At 45.7% G+C, this 13,843-nt stretch overlaps 1 protein-coding gene and 1 long non-coding RNA gene across 5 annotated transcripts in view; one reads left to right on the top strand and one right to left on the bottom strand.

The window, feature by feature from the left end:
• Window positions 1-206: 206 nt before the first annotated feature.
• Catsper1 (cation channel sperm associated 1) lies at window positions 207-9,033 on the bottom strand. 4 transcript variants are annotated; one of them, XM_031384707.1, is made up of 13 exons: window positions 8,248-9,033; window positions 7,915-8,052; window positions 6,854-7,060; window positions 5,672-5,785; window positions 5,335-5,488; window positions 4,926-5,017; window positions 4,642-4,785; window positions 4,442-4,505; window positions 4,213-4,285; window positions 4,064-4,124; window positions 3,010-3,082; window positions 512-626; window positions 207-364 (listed from the first exon to the last, which is right to left on the bottom strand). In XM_031384707.1, the coding sequence occupies exons 1-13, from the start codon at window positions 8,891-8,893 to the stop codon at window positions 338-340; spliced, it is 1,908 nt and encodes a 635-aa protein (XP_031240567.1). In that variant the 5' UTR covers window positions 8,894-9,033; the 3' UTR covers window positions 207-337. The 4 variants fall into 4 exon arrangements, with proteins under 4 accessions (XP_031240567.1, XP_031240564.1, XP_031240565.1 ...); XM_031384704.1 differs by having other exon boundaries at window positions 7,915-9,033; XM_031384705.1 differs by having other exon boundaries at window positions 512-604; window positions 7,915-9,033.
• An 82-nt stretch (window positions 9,034-9,115) lies between these two features.
• The window catches only part of LOC116101008, a 20,889-nt gene continuing 16,161 nt past the window's right edge, over window positions 9,116-13,843 (top strand). Inside the window, exon 1 of the long non-coding RNA XR_004122762.1 lies at window positions 9,116-9,740. This is a non-coding gene — a long non-coding RNA (uncharacterized LOC116101008). The remainder of the gene's footprint in view (window positions 9,741-13,843) is intronic.

Here is a 13,843-nt window from a genome sequence, read left to right as displayed (position 1 = left end):
AGGCTCCTCTTTCTGTACCGCTTTTCTGATCTCTGCTAATCCACTGTTGGACTGGACTGAGAGGCTGGGACCTGGTGAGGCCAGAGGAGATCCATGAAGAGTCCCATGCACATTCAACTCTCAACATATGCCTATGGCATACTGTTCGACCTGCCCCCCCCCCCCATGACCTTTGCTTCAGGCTAGCCAGTGAGGACACAGAGCCCTCCAGGGTTTATAAAACTCTATTGGGACCTCAGTCCAACATGGTTCTGGATAATACCAGCAACATTAGGGCCTTGTTCCAACCCACCCAGGTAGGTAGCTTGCCAGAAACTCAGGTCAGTATTCTTCAGGGTCACTTCCCGTAATCTTCGTCTCCAGCCTGTAGGATCAGATAGGGTGTGTGTGACTGTACCAGGTCCAGCCTTTGCCAATGCCACACCACTTTGAGTTAGAGCTTCTACTCCCCCGCCCCCCCGACACACAAACCTCTCCTTCCTTTCCCCTGCCCCTCCCCTTCCTGGTTCACCTCAAATGCAATGTCCACAAGCTCATCGATGACAGATGCTTGGGAACGAAACTTCTGTTGATGCTGTTCCACCGCTGCCACCAACTGCAGGAACTGGAAGTGGAGCGCCCGCTGCCTGGAGTTGGGCAGAGGCAAGGACTGGGCTCCTAGGGACCTAACATGGCTCTCCTCGTCATGACCTAGGTGTCTATCTCCAGTATGTCTCCCCTTCTGGATTTTACTTTTTTCCTTATTTATTATTTTGTAGATGTGTATGTGTTTATGTACACATGTGTGTGTGCCTGTGAAGGCCAGAAGTCAACATTAGGTGTCTTTCTCTATTGTTCCCTACTTTACTTTTTAAGATGTTGTCTGCTATTGAGCCTGGAGCTCACTGATTGGCTAGACTGGCCACCTGGCAAGCCACAGGGATCCTCCTGACTTTACATCCTCAGTACTGGGATTGCAGGTCCAAGAGTGCACGGCAACACCCAGTGTTTTACATGTGTGTTGGGATTCAAACACAGATCTTCATGCTTGTATAGAGATTGCTTTACAGGCTTAGCCATCTCTTCTAGCCTCTGCATTTTTATTTTGAAATGAGTTCCCACTGAGTTGCCCAGGCTGGCTTTGAACTTGTGATTCTTCTGCCTCAGCCTTTCAAGGAACTGAGTACCAACCAGCATACACCATTATACCTGATGTGTCTGGCTGTTTTCCAATACCCAAAAAGTCTCTGTGTGTCTGTGTCATAGAGGCATCAGCAATGGTTCATTTTTTAGCCACCTGGACCTCCATTTTGCCCATTCATTTACGAAAGCCTCTCCATGGATCCACTCAACTATCTGCCCATCCAACCACTGCACACTTCCCTCCCCTCCCCTCCCACCCTTCCCTGGACCCAACCACTCTGTCTGAACAACATCCATCTCCCCACTTATTGACCCGTGTTCCTTCTCACTCACTCATCTACCCATTGGATCTTATCAATCCATTTGCCAAACACATTGGGAATAGGAAAAGCAGGTTGCTCCAAGGATGTTGAGATGAATGAGAGGTATCACCCTTGGACTCAGACAGTACAACCCATTGTAAGTGTCAACACAATGCATAGAGCTCTTGTAGGGGAAGTAGCCAGGACTCTATCCAGAGGGGAAAGGAAGATCTAGGATCAGAGCTTAAGTCCAGTGGAGAGTAAAAACAAAAAAACAAACAAACAAAAAACAACAACAACAACAACAACAACAAAAACTATACTGAAAGATACTCTAAGTGGGGAGGACCAGTAGGGACGATATCCCCAAAGAAGTATGTCAGAGGCTACAATGGCGGCTCAGATCCTGGAACACGTAGGATAAACAGGAGAGTGACCCAGGGGGTGAAAGTAGTTAGGAATTTAACTGACTTTCTCAAATGCTGGTCATCTGAGCCTGGTATCAATATCTAACCAGAAAACAACAGTGTAGACAGAGACCTGGAAGTAATACATGTGTCGTCGTCTTCGATAAGAATGTGGGGAAAAGAAGGCTAAGCCATAGGTAGCAATGGCCATGATCTGAGGGAAGCTAACACCACCCCAATCATATAGAACTCTGAACACCAGGCTGCAGATGTTGGATTCTGTCATGGTGAGTGGAGTCCAGAGGATATCCGCTTGTAGGTGTGACCTGTATAATGATCTGGAGACAGACTGGCTGCAGGGAGGGAGCACAGGGCTTGGCTTCCACAGAGAACCTCAAGAGAATGAAGCCTGAGAATGGAGTCACAGCAGCCTGTTGCCAAGGACCCCAGTCTTCACCAAGGCTCTTCTGCTGGCCTGGCCTGGGATGGGGATTAATGAGGTTTCACCATGTGCTCTCCAGACCTTGTCCACACAATTCTCCACATTACCCTTCAACCTTCCACTTGGCTGAACCTGGTCAGTGATCCAGCAAAGAGCCAGGCAGCATGGACAGGAGTGGCAGTAACAGAGTAAGTAGCATTTCTCTTTGGGTCCCTGGCACCCTCATGGAGCCTGCATCTGACAAGGGTCAGGCTACTTTAGAGAAGCTAGGCAGTGGTGGCACCCACCTTTAGTCCCAGCACTTGGGAGGCAGAGGCAATTGGATCTCTGAGTTCAAGGCCAGCCTGGTTTACGGAGCAAGTTCCTGGATAGTCAGGGCTACACAAAGAAACCCTGTCTCAAAACACAACACACACACACACACACACACACACACACACACACACACGAGAGAGAGAGAGAGAGAGAGAGAGAGAGAGAGAGAGAGAGAGAGAGAGAGAGAGAGAGAGAGAGAGAGAGAGAGAGAGAGAGAGAGAGAGAGAGAGAGAGAGAGAGAGAGAGCTGCTTATGTTTTCCATGTCCCATTTGTAGCCTTGGAAACAAGCCTTAGCCCTCCACCTACTTCCTTCCACCCAAGACAGACAGGCAATGCTCTTTGGCTTTTTATCCTACCATTCAGCCTGCAGATCTCTTGCCCTGAACCCACCCCCCGCCCTGCTTCCTTCCATCTCCTCACTTCACTGTCATGTTGCCAAACATTTTCTCAATAAGCTGCATCTTCAAGGCTTCCTCAGTCATTTGGGCATCATCTGAATGAAAAGAAGGGACATGGTAAGGATGGCAGCCAGGCAAATTACTGGATTCAAAAAGGGAAAGGACTGGGTGTGGGAGCAAACACCTTTGACCTAGTATTCAGGAGGCAGAGGAAGTGGATCTTTTAGTTCAAAGACAATCTGATCCTCAGAGCAAGTTTCAAGATAGCCAGAGCTACACAGAGAAGCCCTGTCTCAAAAAATCAAGAAACCAAAAACCCAAACCAACCAACAAACCACCAAAGGCAACAAGGCAGAAATGTAGACGAGATCCAGATTATCATTTGAAGCTATTCCCCAAATCTCTTGCACTCTCTGTTAATTGGAGCCAATATATCTTTTTACTTAAGGTAATTATCAGCCATCTCTTATGCTGATCTTACAACAGGGTCTAGAAACTCAGAACTCAGATTCTAATATTTATCTCCTTTTCTTCCTCTTTTTGTCTCAAAGATTTTAAAAAATTCTCTCTGTGTATATGTTCTGTCAGCATGCATGTGTATGCACTTTGTGTGTGCCCCTACCCACCCATGGAGGCCAAAAGAGAGCATCAGATCCTTTGGAACTCCCCTTCCCTTGAGACAGTGTCTCATATGGTCTAGGATGCTTCAGAACTTCTGACTCTCCCCTGCCTTCCCCCCCAAGTGCTGGGATTTCAGGCCTAAATCTGGATGAGTATATGTGACCTTGAGTCTACGTGACTCATAATGGCAGTTGTAAATGTCTCATGGAAGACCAACTGCTGCAGGCCATGAAAGTTAGTTACAAGCAATAGTTTGATAAACCATAATTTGTTTTTGCAAGTAAGGTCTTTCAAAAATTGATAAATTTAATTGGCTTTTAGAGGACTGACTAGAATCCTTTGGACTAAAGTTCTAAACTTGGATAGTCTTCTCATATCTCAGATTTTAAACCTCTGAAACAGCCTGGCTACTCTAGAGAGGAAGCAGATGGGCAGGAGGGGGGACTGGTCAGTACCTGCTTTGTTGAGATCTGTCAGAGAGTCCTCCAGCAACTTCTCATGGACCCGGGCAGCTTGCTGCAGAAAAGGTCTCCGTTCTACCAGGGTTTCCTCCCTGAAGTGTTGTTCTTCCATCCCCCCTGTCCTTGCCCCGTGTGTGTGGTACCTCCAGCTTTACTTTCTCTAGGCCTTTGATCAATGCCATCTGGAAGCTATCTACCAGGACAGCAATCACCAGGCTGCAGAGGGGACAGTGGGATGGTCTCAAAGGGGACACCAGAGAGGTGGCCACATACTGTCCTTTGAGTCCAGTGTGGCATGACGAGGGTAAGAGGGCTGGGGTGGGTTAGGTAAAGAACTGATGGTGTAGCTGGGCAGTAAAGCAGGTGCCTCACTTGAGGAAGATGAAGTACTGGATAATGATGTAAATCATGAGGATGGGTATGATGTACCAAGCGCCTAGGGGAGGGAAATGGTCAATCAAAAGGCATCCTAACTCCCACCCTTTCCAGCAGGTATCAGAAGCTCCATATGGCAGATGTAATTAAGCCACTAGTGTCTGCTAACCAGGCCCTGGACCCTGGCCTCTGCCCACCTTCGGCCCTGTTGTCTATGTAGATGAGGGACCAGTCGTCCAAGGTGAGCATGGTGAACAGGGTGAAGAGTGTGGTAAAGATGTTCTGGAAGCGCTTTTGGTCTGACTCATGAAACAGTGCCCGGAGCACCACAGAGAAGAGGACTTGTAACTGCTTAGGGTCAAACCATTACCAGATTCCCCACCATTGTACCACCTCTCACCAGCTGCACTCAACCCCTCTAGACTCCCCTCTCTTAGCTGTCCTAGGCCAGCAGCCACCCAACCTCCATTGCACAGGATACAGAGGCAGGTAAACATGAGGGTGAGGATAGCTATGATGGATGGCAAAGATCCACTCAGAGTCCCGGTCACTTCGTGGAGGCTGGTCAGGATGCTGTGGGCAGTGATAGAGAGGGAGTCTGAATTAGTGGAGATGGAAGCGAGAGCTGTAGCTGGTAACCAGACTGGGTGCTGAAATTAAAGTGTCCCTAATTCATTGGTGATTAGTCAAGTCCTGATCCTTCCTAGGAAAAGAAAGAGATTGATCCATGCATGGACCACAGTGAGGTTTATTCCGAGCATGCAAGGGGCCACAGTGTCAACCCACCACCATCCAAGAAACAGGTCACATGGATTCCCTGGAAACCCAGGCCCATGTTCCCTTTTTCTTGAAAAATCTCCACAGGGGAGAGTGGCCTTGGTGGTAATGACCTGAGCCTCCGAAGGACCCGGATGGCCCTTAGGGCCCGCATACTCTTGAAGACTTTGAGAATCCGGAACAGGCTGTGGTTGTAGAATGAATATGAGAGCGAGTTTATCTGGAGGAGCACAAAGTCCAGCACTGCCATCACCATGATGAAGAAGTCTAAGGGCAGAGCGCTGCTTCAGTTTTAGGGAGGCCATGACAGACCCTTAGGTCAGACACACAGGCTTTCCAAAACCACCCCACCCCCATCCCTTTCTGTCCTTAACTCCCCACAAACAGCTCAGCACCTCTTTCCCACCCTATCGCAACCTTCCCCACCCTATCGCAGCCTTCTCCACCCACCCAGATTGTTCCATGGATCGTAAAAATACTCCAGGCACATGCCAATTAACTTGAGGATGGCTTCTAGTACGTAGATGGAAAGGAAGATGGAGTCCAAGACCATGAAGTACCATTCTGTGGGGACACCAGAGGCTTTCTTAGTGATAATTCTCAGAACCCTGGGCACCCTCTTCTCCTCCCTTCTTTACTCATGTAGACCAAACACCCAGGCTTTCCCCGGCTGGGCTTTTTTGTTTTTGTTTTTGTTTTGTTTTGTTTTGCTTTATCCTTTCAGTTGTTGTGGGGTTTTGTTTGTTTGTTTGTTTGTTTGTTTTTGAGACAAGAGTCTTATTATGTAGCTCTGGCTAGCCTGGAACTTGCTATGTAGGTCAGGCTGGTCTCAAACTCATGGAGATCTGCCTGCCTCTGCTTCATTCTGCTGGAATTAAAGATATATGCCCCAGCTCCCAAGCTCTATTAAAGGGCTTAATCACCCAGTTTGTGGGTTTTCTTGTCTGTAAAATAGGAACAAGAAACAGGCTTGGCAGAGTTCTTTATAAGCATAAATGCATTTAACATGTTCTAAAACTGCTGCCTTGAATGGTGGTGCATGTAGTGCATTGAGTGACTCTTCAATCAACTGGCTCTACTGGGTTTCAAGAGGCCAGTGTTCTCAGGCTTCCCACTTTTACTATTCCAGGGCCTCTTGGTAGAGGTCTTCCCAGCATTGCTCCCACCTGGAGTGGTATACTCAGAGTATATTACCACCTGGTGGCTGCATTGTGAACAGCAGGGCCTGTAGTTCGTCGGGTTTTCTGCAGGACCTCAGAATATTTCTACCTCTGGGAATGTCAATAAGTTTGCAGGGGGTGAAGATGAAGAAACTTAAGGGTCCTTTTGTTGTTGTTGTCGTTTGGTTTTGTTTTGTTTTTGTTTGTTTTGTTTTTGCTTTTGTTTTTTGGTTTTTCTGAGACAGGGTTTCTCTGTAGAGCTCTGGCTATCCTGGGACTCACTCTGTAGACCATGTTGGCCTCACGCAGAAATCTGAGTCCCTCTGCTTCCTGAGTGCTGGGATTAAAGGCGTGTGCCACTACTGCCAGTCTTAACATAAATTGTAAAGACCTCAGGTACTGGATCAGGCTCGTGGGAGGATTTGGAGCTACATCAATTGTTCAACATAGGGACAGGCCACCTGACTCTTACCACATCGGATCTCTAGCTCAGTGAAAGTCTGGGCCACAAGGACGACTGTGTTGAGACAGACCACGACGAAGATAAAGGTCTCAAAGCTCAGAGTCTGTGTCAGTGACAATATCATTTGCTGGAGACCCAAAAGAAGATGGCTTATTTTTCCCCATAGCAATTGGAAGATATTCCCAGTGTGTGCCTTCTTGTGGGTCCTCTGGGCCTCTGTAAAGGAATCAGAAAGTTATGCTCATGTGGGTAGTGATGGGAATGCAGTGATCCCAGGTACCCTCCCAGATGGGCATCGTTATCATCCCTCTTGTCTACTCAGTAATGTGCCTGCCATCCTGCTTGTCCTGATTCTCGTTATTATCCCTTCCTCTTGGCAATCTCTTTATCTGTTTAAGATCCCGCTAAATCCTCCTACCCCCTGACCACTTCTCCTAGTCCCTTTCAGTAAGTCACTAGTCCTTCTCTGGTTGGTCATTCATGAAACTTTGCTATATTTGCTGCAACTTGTAGGCACAGAGTCTGGGAGGCTGTAACCATTGAGATCTCTCCATGCCTTCCAGTAAGTTGGTTTTTCCTTTTAGTATTGGTTCTCAGGATATGCCCTCAGCAAGTGTCTCACAGTTTAATGGGGCAAACATGAGCACAGAATCCACAGAAGCAAATCTCCTGATGTACAAGATGCCAGGCTCCTGTCATTAGATGGTCTGAGCTTGTACCCAACCCTAGCTTTGGACCCTGTGAGTGAAGCAATTGCCCTAGCTTCTTCTCTGCACTGCCAGGACCCAGGAAGATGGGGTATCTACATTTGATTAGATCCTCAATGGTGAAGACATGAACATGTGAGTGAATGAAGTAAGGGCTACAGGAGGCAGTGCAAGACTTTCAGAGCCAATAGTTTAAGGAGTAAGGAGTAGTGAGCAGCCAGAAGCGAATGGCTGATTGAATGCACACACAAGTGAGGACTGGACTTCCTGATGGCTGAAAAGCCAGTTCGGGGTCTGGGCTAGAGCCATATGAATCTGAGCAAGGAAGTAGGAGTCTGGGTTGGGACCCCAGGAAAAACTCACTTTTGCGTTTCTGAACATGATCCTCCTCTCCGCTCAAAGAGGGTGATTCTCTCAAGCTCTCCTTGGAATGAACTTGGCTGAAAACATGGGATCGAGCTCCCAAGATGGAACGAGGCCTACTGGTTGTGCTTTTGGAGCCTGCATGAGAATGAGTGGTGACAACTGTGCTGTGGGACTTGTGTGAGAGTTGGGAGACACTTGGGGTGCGATGATGTAAACGGTGCTGCATGTGACCTCCACGATGATGTCGTTGCTCCCTGTGGTGCTCACCATGCTCACCATGCTCACCATGCTCACCATGCTCACCATGCTCACCATGCTCACCATGCTCACCATGCTCACCACGGTGAGAGTGGGCTTGATGGCCCCCAGGATGGTCAACTTGATGGTGAGATCCTTCCTGGCGTTGGGACGGTGCATTGGAGTGATGGGAAATGTTTTCTGCATTCTGAGACTGCCTTCTGTTCTGCTGCTGGTCAAGATGGTCAGACCTCTCATAGTGGGTTGTCCCATGGCGGGGCAAAACTATACTGGCTCTAAAGTTATCTTGGTGGGGATGATGATGTGGGTCAATAAGAGATCCACTCTGGGGTCCACCAGAGTGTTGAGACTCACCAGGAGGATGAGATCCACCATAAGCCTGAGGGATATTGCTAGGTAATATGGAGAGATGGGCCCTGTCCTGCTGATAGGAATGATGGGAGATGGCACTCTCATGGAAGTCTGAGAACTCACGCAAATGCTGGGATTCATTTTGTTGAGGGAACCCAGCATGATGTTGGGGTGATTGTTGGAACATCCCATGTTGAGGAGAATCATAATGGACACCACTGTGGCTTGGCCTACGCAGGGTGGGGTGGAGATGAGGGTAGAGGTGAGGGTAGGGATGGGAGGATGATGGGTGGAAGTGATGGCTTGGATCTAAGCCTCCGGGGTGTGTATCGTAGTAAGGCTCATTTGTTCTTGAAGGTTGATCCATGAATGTCTTGGAGCCCCTGGAACAAAGACAGCTTAAGTGTAGAACCCAAAGTCCCTTTTCTGGATCTCCTAAAGCTAAGCTCAATCCAACTACAGCCCCAGCTTCCAGGAAGCTCTAACTATTCTCTTGGAATTCTCCTCTCTATGATGTCATCAGCATGCTTGGGTCTCATTTTACAAATGAGGACTTCCTTTGGGCTTATCATTCAGAATTTAGAATTATTGTGTCTAAACAAAACAAAACAAAACAAAACCCAAACAGATAAAAGATGAAGAAAAAGAATTATCGTATCTCACTCATCTCTTTATTGTAAAATAAGAAAACCAGGCTGGGTGTGATAGTAAAGTCCTCCCAACCCAGCACTAGGGAGGCATAAGCAGGTAGATCCCTGTGAGCTCAAGACCAGTCTGGTCTATACAGGAAGTTCCAAGTCAACCAGAACTACACTGTAGGCATAAATTTTTTGCAACCTACTTTTAATAAGGGTTCAACATTTCCTCTAGCCCACCACCCAGCAGAGGTAGTGGAAGAGAAAAGTGATTAGGATATGGGGGAAGTAGACCTGTTCAGCAATGGTTCTTTGAGGGCAAGCTTGATCTTTGGCAGCAGTTCAGTCCTGTAGCAAACACCAAATACAATTCAGCAGCTGCAGACCAGTCCGGTCATCAAGCAGACATCAGGCACAAACCAGCAACTGTAGTTCAATTCTGAAGAAACCGCCAGGCTTGCCAACCAGACTGAGGCAAGGCCACTGAATCTGCAAGCTGCCAAAGGAGAAGGAACCCTGAGAGCAGTTCTTGGGCGTTTCAATGTCAGAGTTATCACAAGTTGAGCTCAACATTGCTAGGTAAGGTGAATCAATATATTCTTTAGTAAAGAATACGGAGGCAGAGCAAACCAAACTAAGGCTCGGTGCTCATCTCCCACTGTCTGTGGGGTCATATTTATACCCCTTCATCAAGCGTCCTTTCATGTGTCTGCTCTATCCAAACATCCTTTCACCTGTGTCTGCTTCAGGAAAAGTCTTTCATGTGTTTGCTTTAGCAAGACATCCTTTCACCTGTGTGCCCCAGCAAACCATCATTTGATATAACTAACTTTCCAAAGAGCGAGAAGTTTCTGCTTCACTACACAGTGAAACTTTATCTCAAAAAAACAACAAAAACCTCAACAAGCTGAAGGTGACCCATCAGGGCAATGGCAAATCAAGACCGAGAAAAGTGTGTAGCTCTATGGGTTAAATGCTTGCTGTATAAGCCGGATGGGCCTGAGTTCAGCTCCCTAGAACCCACTTAAACGCTAGACACAGCAACACAGGTATCAGTAATCCCTAGGCTCCATTGGAGAGATAAGATGCAAAACCAGGGGACTCTATAGAAGCTGGGTGTCTAGTTAGGCTGCTATATGCAGTGTTGAACAATAAGAGATCTTGTCTCAAGGTAGAAGGTGTGGGAAGTGAAGGATGCTCTGAACGTGTAAAGTACCAAGTGAACATGTGTTGTTGATATGAGCTGGCCATTTGGTGATACACACCTGTAATGCCTGCCAGCAAGGAAGCTCATGAATTTGAGGGCAACCTTGTCTACCTAGTGATACTGTCTTTCTTTCTTTCTCTCTTTCTTTCTTTTCTTTCTCTTTCCTTTCTTTTCTTTCTTTCTTTTTTTTTTATTTTCGAGACAGGGTTTCTCTGTATAGCTCTGGCTGTCCTGGAACTCACTCTGTAGACTAGGCTGGTCTCGAACTCAGAAATCCACCTGCCTCTGCCTCCCAAGTGCTGGGATTAAAGGCATGCGCCACCACCACCCAGCTATTTTCTTTCTTTCTTTCTTTCTTTCTTTCTTCCTTTCTTTCTTTCCTTCCTTCTTTCTTTCTTTCTTCCTTTTTATTGGATATTTTCTTTATTTATATTTCAAATGTTATCCCCTTTCCTGGTTTCCCTCCCTCCCAGAAACACCCTATCACATCCTCCCTCCCCCTGCTTCTATGAGGGTGTTACTCCACCCACCTACCCACTCCCACCTCCCCTGCCTGGATTCTCCTACACTGGGGCTTCTATGGAGCCTTCATAGGACCAAAGACCTCTCCTTCCATTGGTGCATGACAAGGTCATCCTCTGGTACATCTGCAGCTGGAACCATGTGTACTCCTTTGTTGATGGCTTAGTCCCTGGGAGCTCTGGGGAGTCTGGTTGGTTGGTATTGTTATTCTTCCTGTGGGGTTGCAAACCCCTTCAACTCCTTCTCTAACTCCTCTTTTAGGAACCTCATGCTCAGTTCAATGGTTGGCTGTTAACATCTGCCTCTGTATTTGTAAGGCTCTGGCAGGGCCTCTCAGGAGACAGCCATATCAGGCTCCTTTCAGCATGCACTTCTTGGCATCTACAATAGTGTCTGGGTTTGGTAACTGTATATGGGATGAATCCCCAGGTGGGACAGTCTCTGGGTGGCCTTTCCTTTAGTCTCTGCTCTACACTTTATCTCCATATTTGCTCTTGTATGTATTTTGTTCTCCTTCTAAGAAGGAACAAAGAACCCACACTTTGGTCTTCCTTCTTATTGAGCTTCATGTGGTCTGTAAATTGTATCCTGGTTATCTGGAGCTTTTGGGCTAGTATCCACTTATCAGTGAGTGCATAACATGTTTTCTTTTGCAATTGGGTTACCTTACTCAGGATGATATTTTCTAGTTCTATCCATTTGCCTAAGAATTTCATGAATTCGTCGTTTTTAATAGCTGAGTAATACTCCACTGTGTAAATGTACCACATTTTCTGTATCTATTCCTCTGTTGAAGGACATCTGGGTTCTTTCCAGCTTCTAGCTATTATAAATAAGGCTGCTATGAACATAGTGGAGGATGTGTCCTTATTATATGTTGGAGCATCTTCCGGGGGTATGCCCAGGAGTGGTATAGCTGAGTCCTCGAGTAATACTATGTCCAATTTTCTGAGGAACCACCAAACTGATTTCCAGAGGGGTTGTACCAGCTTACATGTACCAGCAATGGAGGAGTGTTCCTCTTTCTCCACATCCTCACCAGCATCTGCTGTCACCCGAGTTTTTGATTTTAGCCATTCTGACTAGAGTGAGATGGAATCTCAGGGTTGTTTTGATTTGCAATTCCCTGATGACTAAGGATATTAAACATTTCTTTAGGTGTTTCTTGGCCATTATTCCTCAGTTGATACTCCTCAGTTGATATTCCTCAGTTGAAAATTCTTTGTTTAGCTCTGTACCCCATTTTTAATAGGGTTATTTGGTTCTCTGGAGTCTGAGTTCTTTGTATACATTGGATATTAGCCTTCTATGGGATATAGGATTGGTAAAGATCTTTTCCCAATTGTTGGTTGCCTTTTTGTCTTATTGACAGTGTCCTTTGCCTTACAGAAGCTTTACAATTTCATGAGGTCCCATTTGTCAATTCTTGATCTTACAGCACAAGCCACTGGTGTTCTCTTCAGGAATTTTTCCCCTGTGCCCATATGTTTGAGGGTCTTCCCCACTTTCTCCTCTATAAGTTTCAGTGTATCTGGTCTTATGTTGAGGTCCTTGATCCACTTGGACTTGAGCTTTGTACAGGGAGATAGGAATGGATCAATTTGCATTCTTCTATATGCTAACCGACAGTTGAACCAGGACCATTTGTTAAAATGCTGTCTTTCTCCCACTGGATAGTTTTAGCTCCTTTGTCAAAGATCAAATGACCATATGTGTGTGGGTTCATTTCTGGGTCTTCAATTCTATTCCATTGATCTTCCTGCCTGTCACTCTACCAATACCATGCAGTTTTTATCACTATGGCTTTATAATACACGTTGAGGTCAGGGATGGTGATTCCCCCAGAAGTTCTTTTATTGTTGAGAATAGTATTCGATATCTTGGGTCTTTTGTTATTCCAAATGAATTTGCAAATTGCTATTTCTAACTCTATGAAGAATTGAGTTGGAATTTTGATAGGGGATTGCATTGAATCTGTAGATTGCTTTCGACAAGATGGCCATTTTTACAATATTAATCCTGCAAATCCATGAGCATGGGAGATCTTTCCATATTCTGAGATCTTCTATTTCTTTCTTCATTTTTCTTATCATATAGATCTTTCACTTGCTTGGTTAGAGTCACACCAAGGTATGTAATATTATTTGTGGCTATTGTGAAGGGTGTCATTTCCCTAATTTCTTTCTTAGCCTGTTTATCCTTTGAGTAGAAGAAGGCTACTGATTTGAGTTAATTTTATATCCAGTCACTTTGTTGAAGTTGTTTATCAGCTTTAGGAGTTCTCTGGTAGAAATTTTGGAGTCAGTTAAGTATATGATCATATCATCTGCAGACAGTGATATTTTGACTTCTTCCTTTCCAATTTGTATCCCTTTGATCTTCTTTCATTGTCTAATTGCCCTAGAACTTCAAGTACTATGTTGAATAGATAGGGAGAGAGTGAGCAGCCTTGCCTACTCCCTGATTTTAGTGGTATTGCTTCAAGTTTCTCTCCATTCAGTTTGATGTTGGCTACTGGTTTGCTGTATATTGCTTTTACTATGTTTAGGTATGGGCCTTGAATTCCTGATCTTTCCAAGACTTTTAATATGAAGGGATGCTGAATTTTGTCAAATGCTTTCTCAGCATCTAATGAAATGATCGTGCGGTTTTTTTTTTCTTTGAGTTTGTTTATGTAGTGGATTACAGTGATGGATTCCCATATATTGAACCATCCCTGCATCTCTGGGATGAAGCCTACTTGATTGTAGTGAATGATCATTTTGATGTGTTATTGGATTCAGTTTGCAAGAATTTTATTGAGTATTTATGCATCAATGTTTATAAGGGATATTGGTCTGAAGTTTTCTTTCTTCATCTGGTCTTTGTGTGCTTTAGGTATAAGCGTAATTGTGGCTTCATAGAATGAATTGGGTAGTGTACCTTCTGTTTCTATTTTGTGGAATAGTTTGAA

This window comes from Mastomys coucha, unplaced genomic scaffold, assembly GCF_008632895.1.
Source record: "Mastomys coucha isolate ucsf_1 unplaced genomic scaffold, UCSF_Mcou_1 pScaffold21, whole genome shotgun sequence".
Taxonomy (NCBI): domain Eukaryota; kingdom Metazoa; phylum Chordata; class Mammalia; order Rodentia; family Muridae; genus Mastomys; species Mastomys coucha.
Note: the sequence above shows the minus strand (reverse complement) of the source record. Positions and strands in the feature narration are given on the sequence as shown.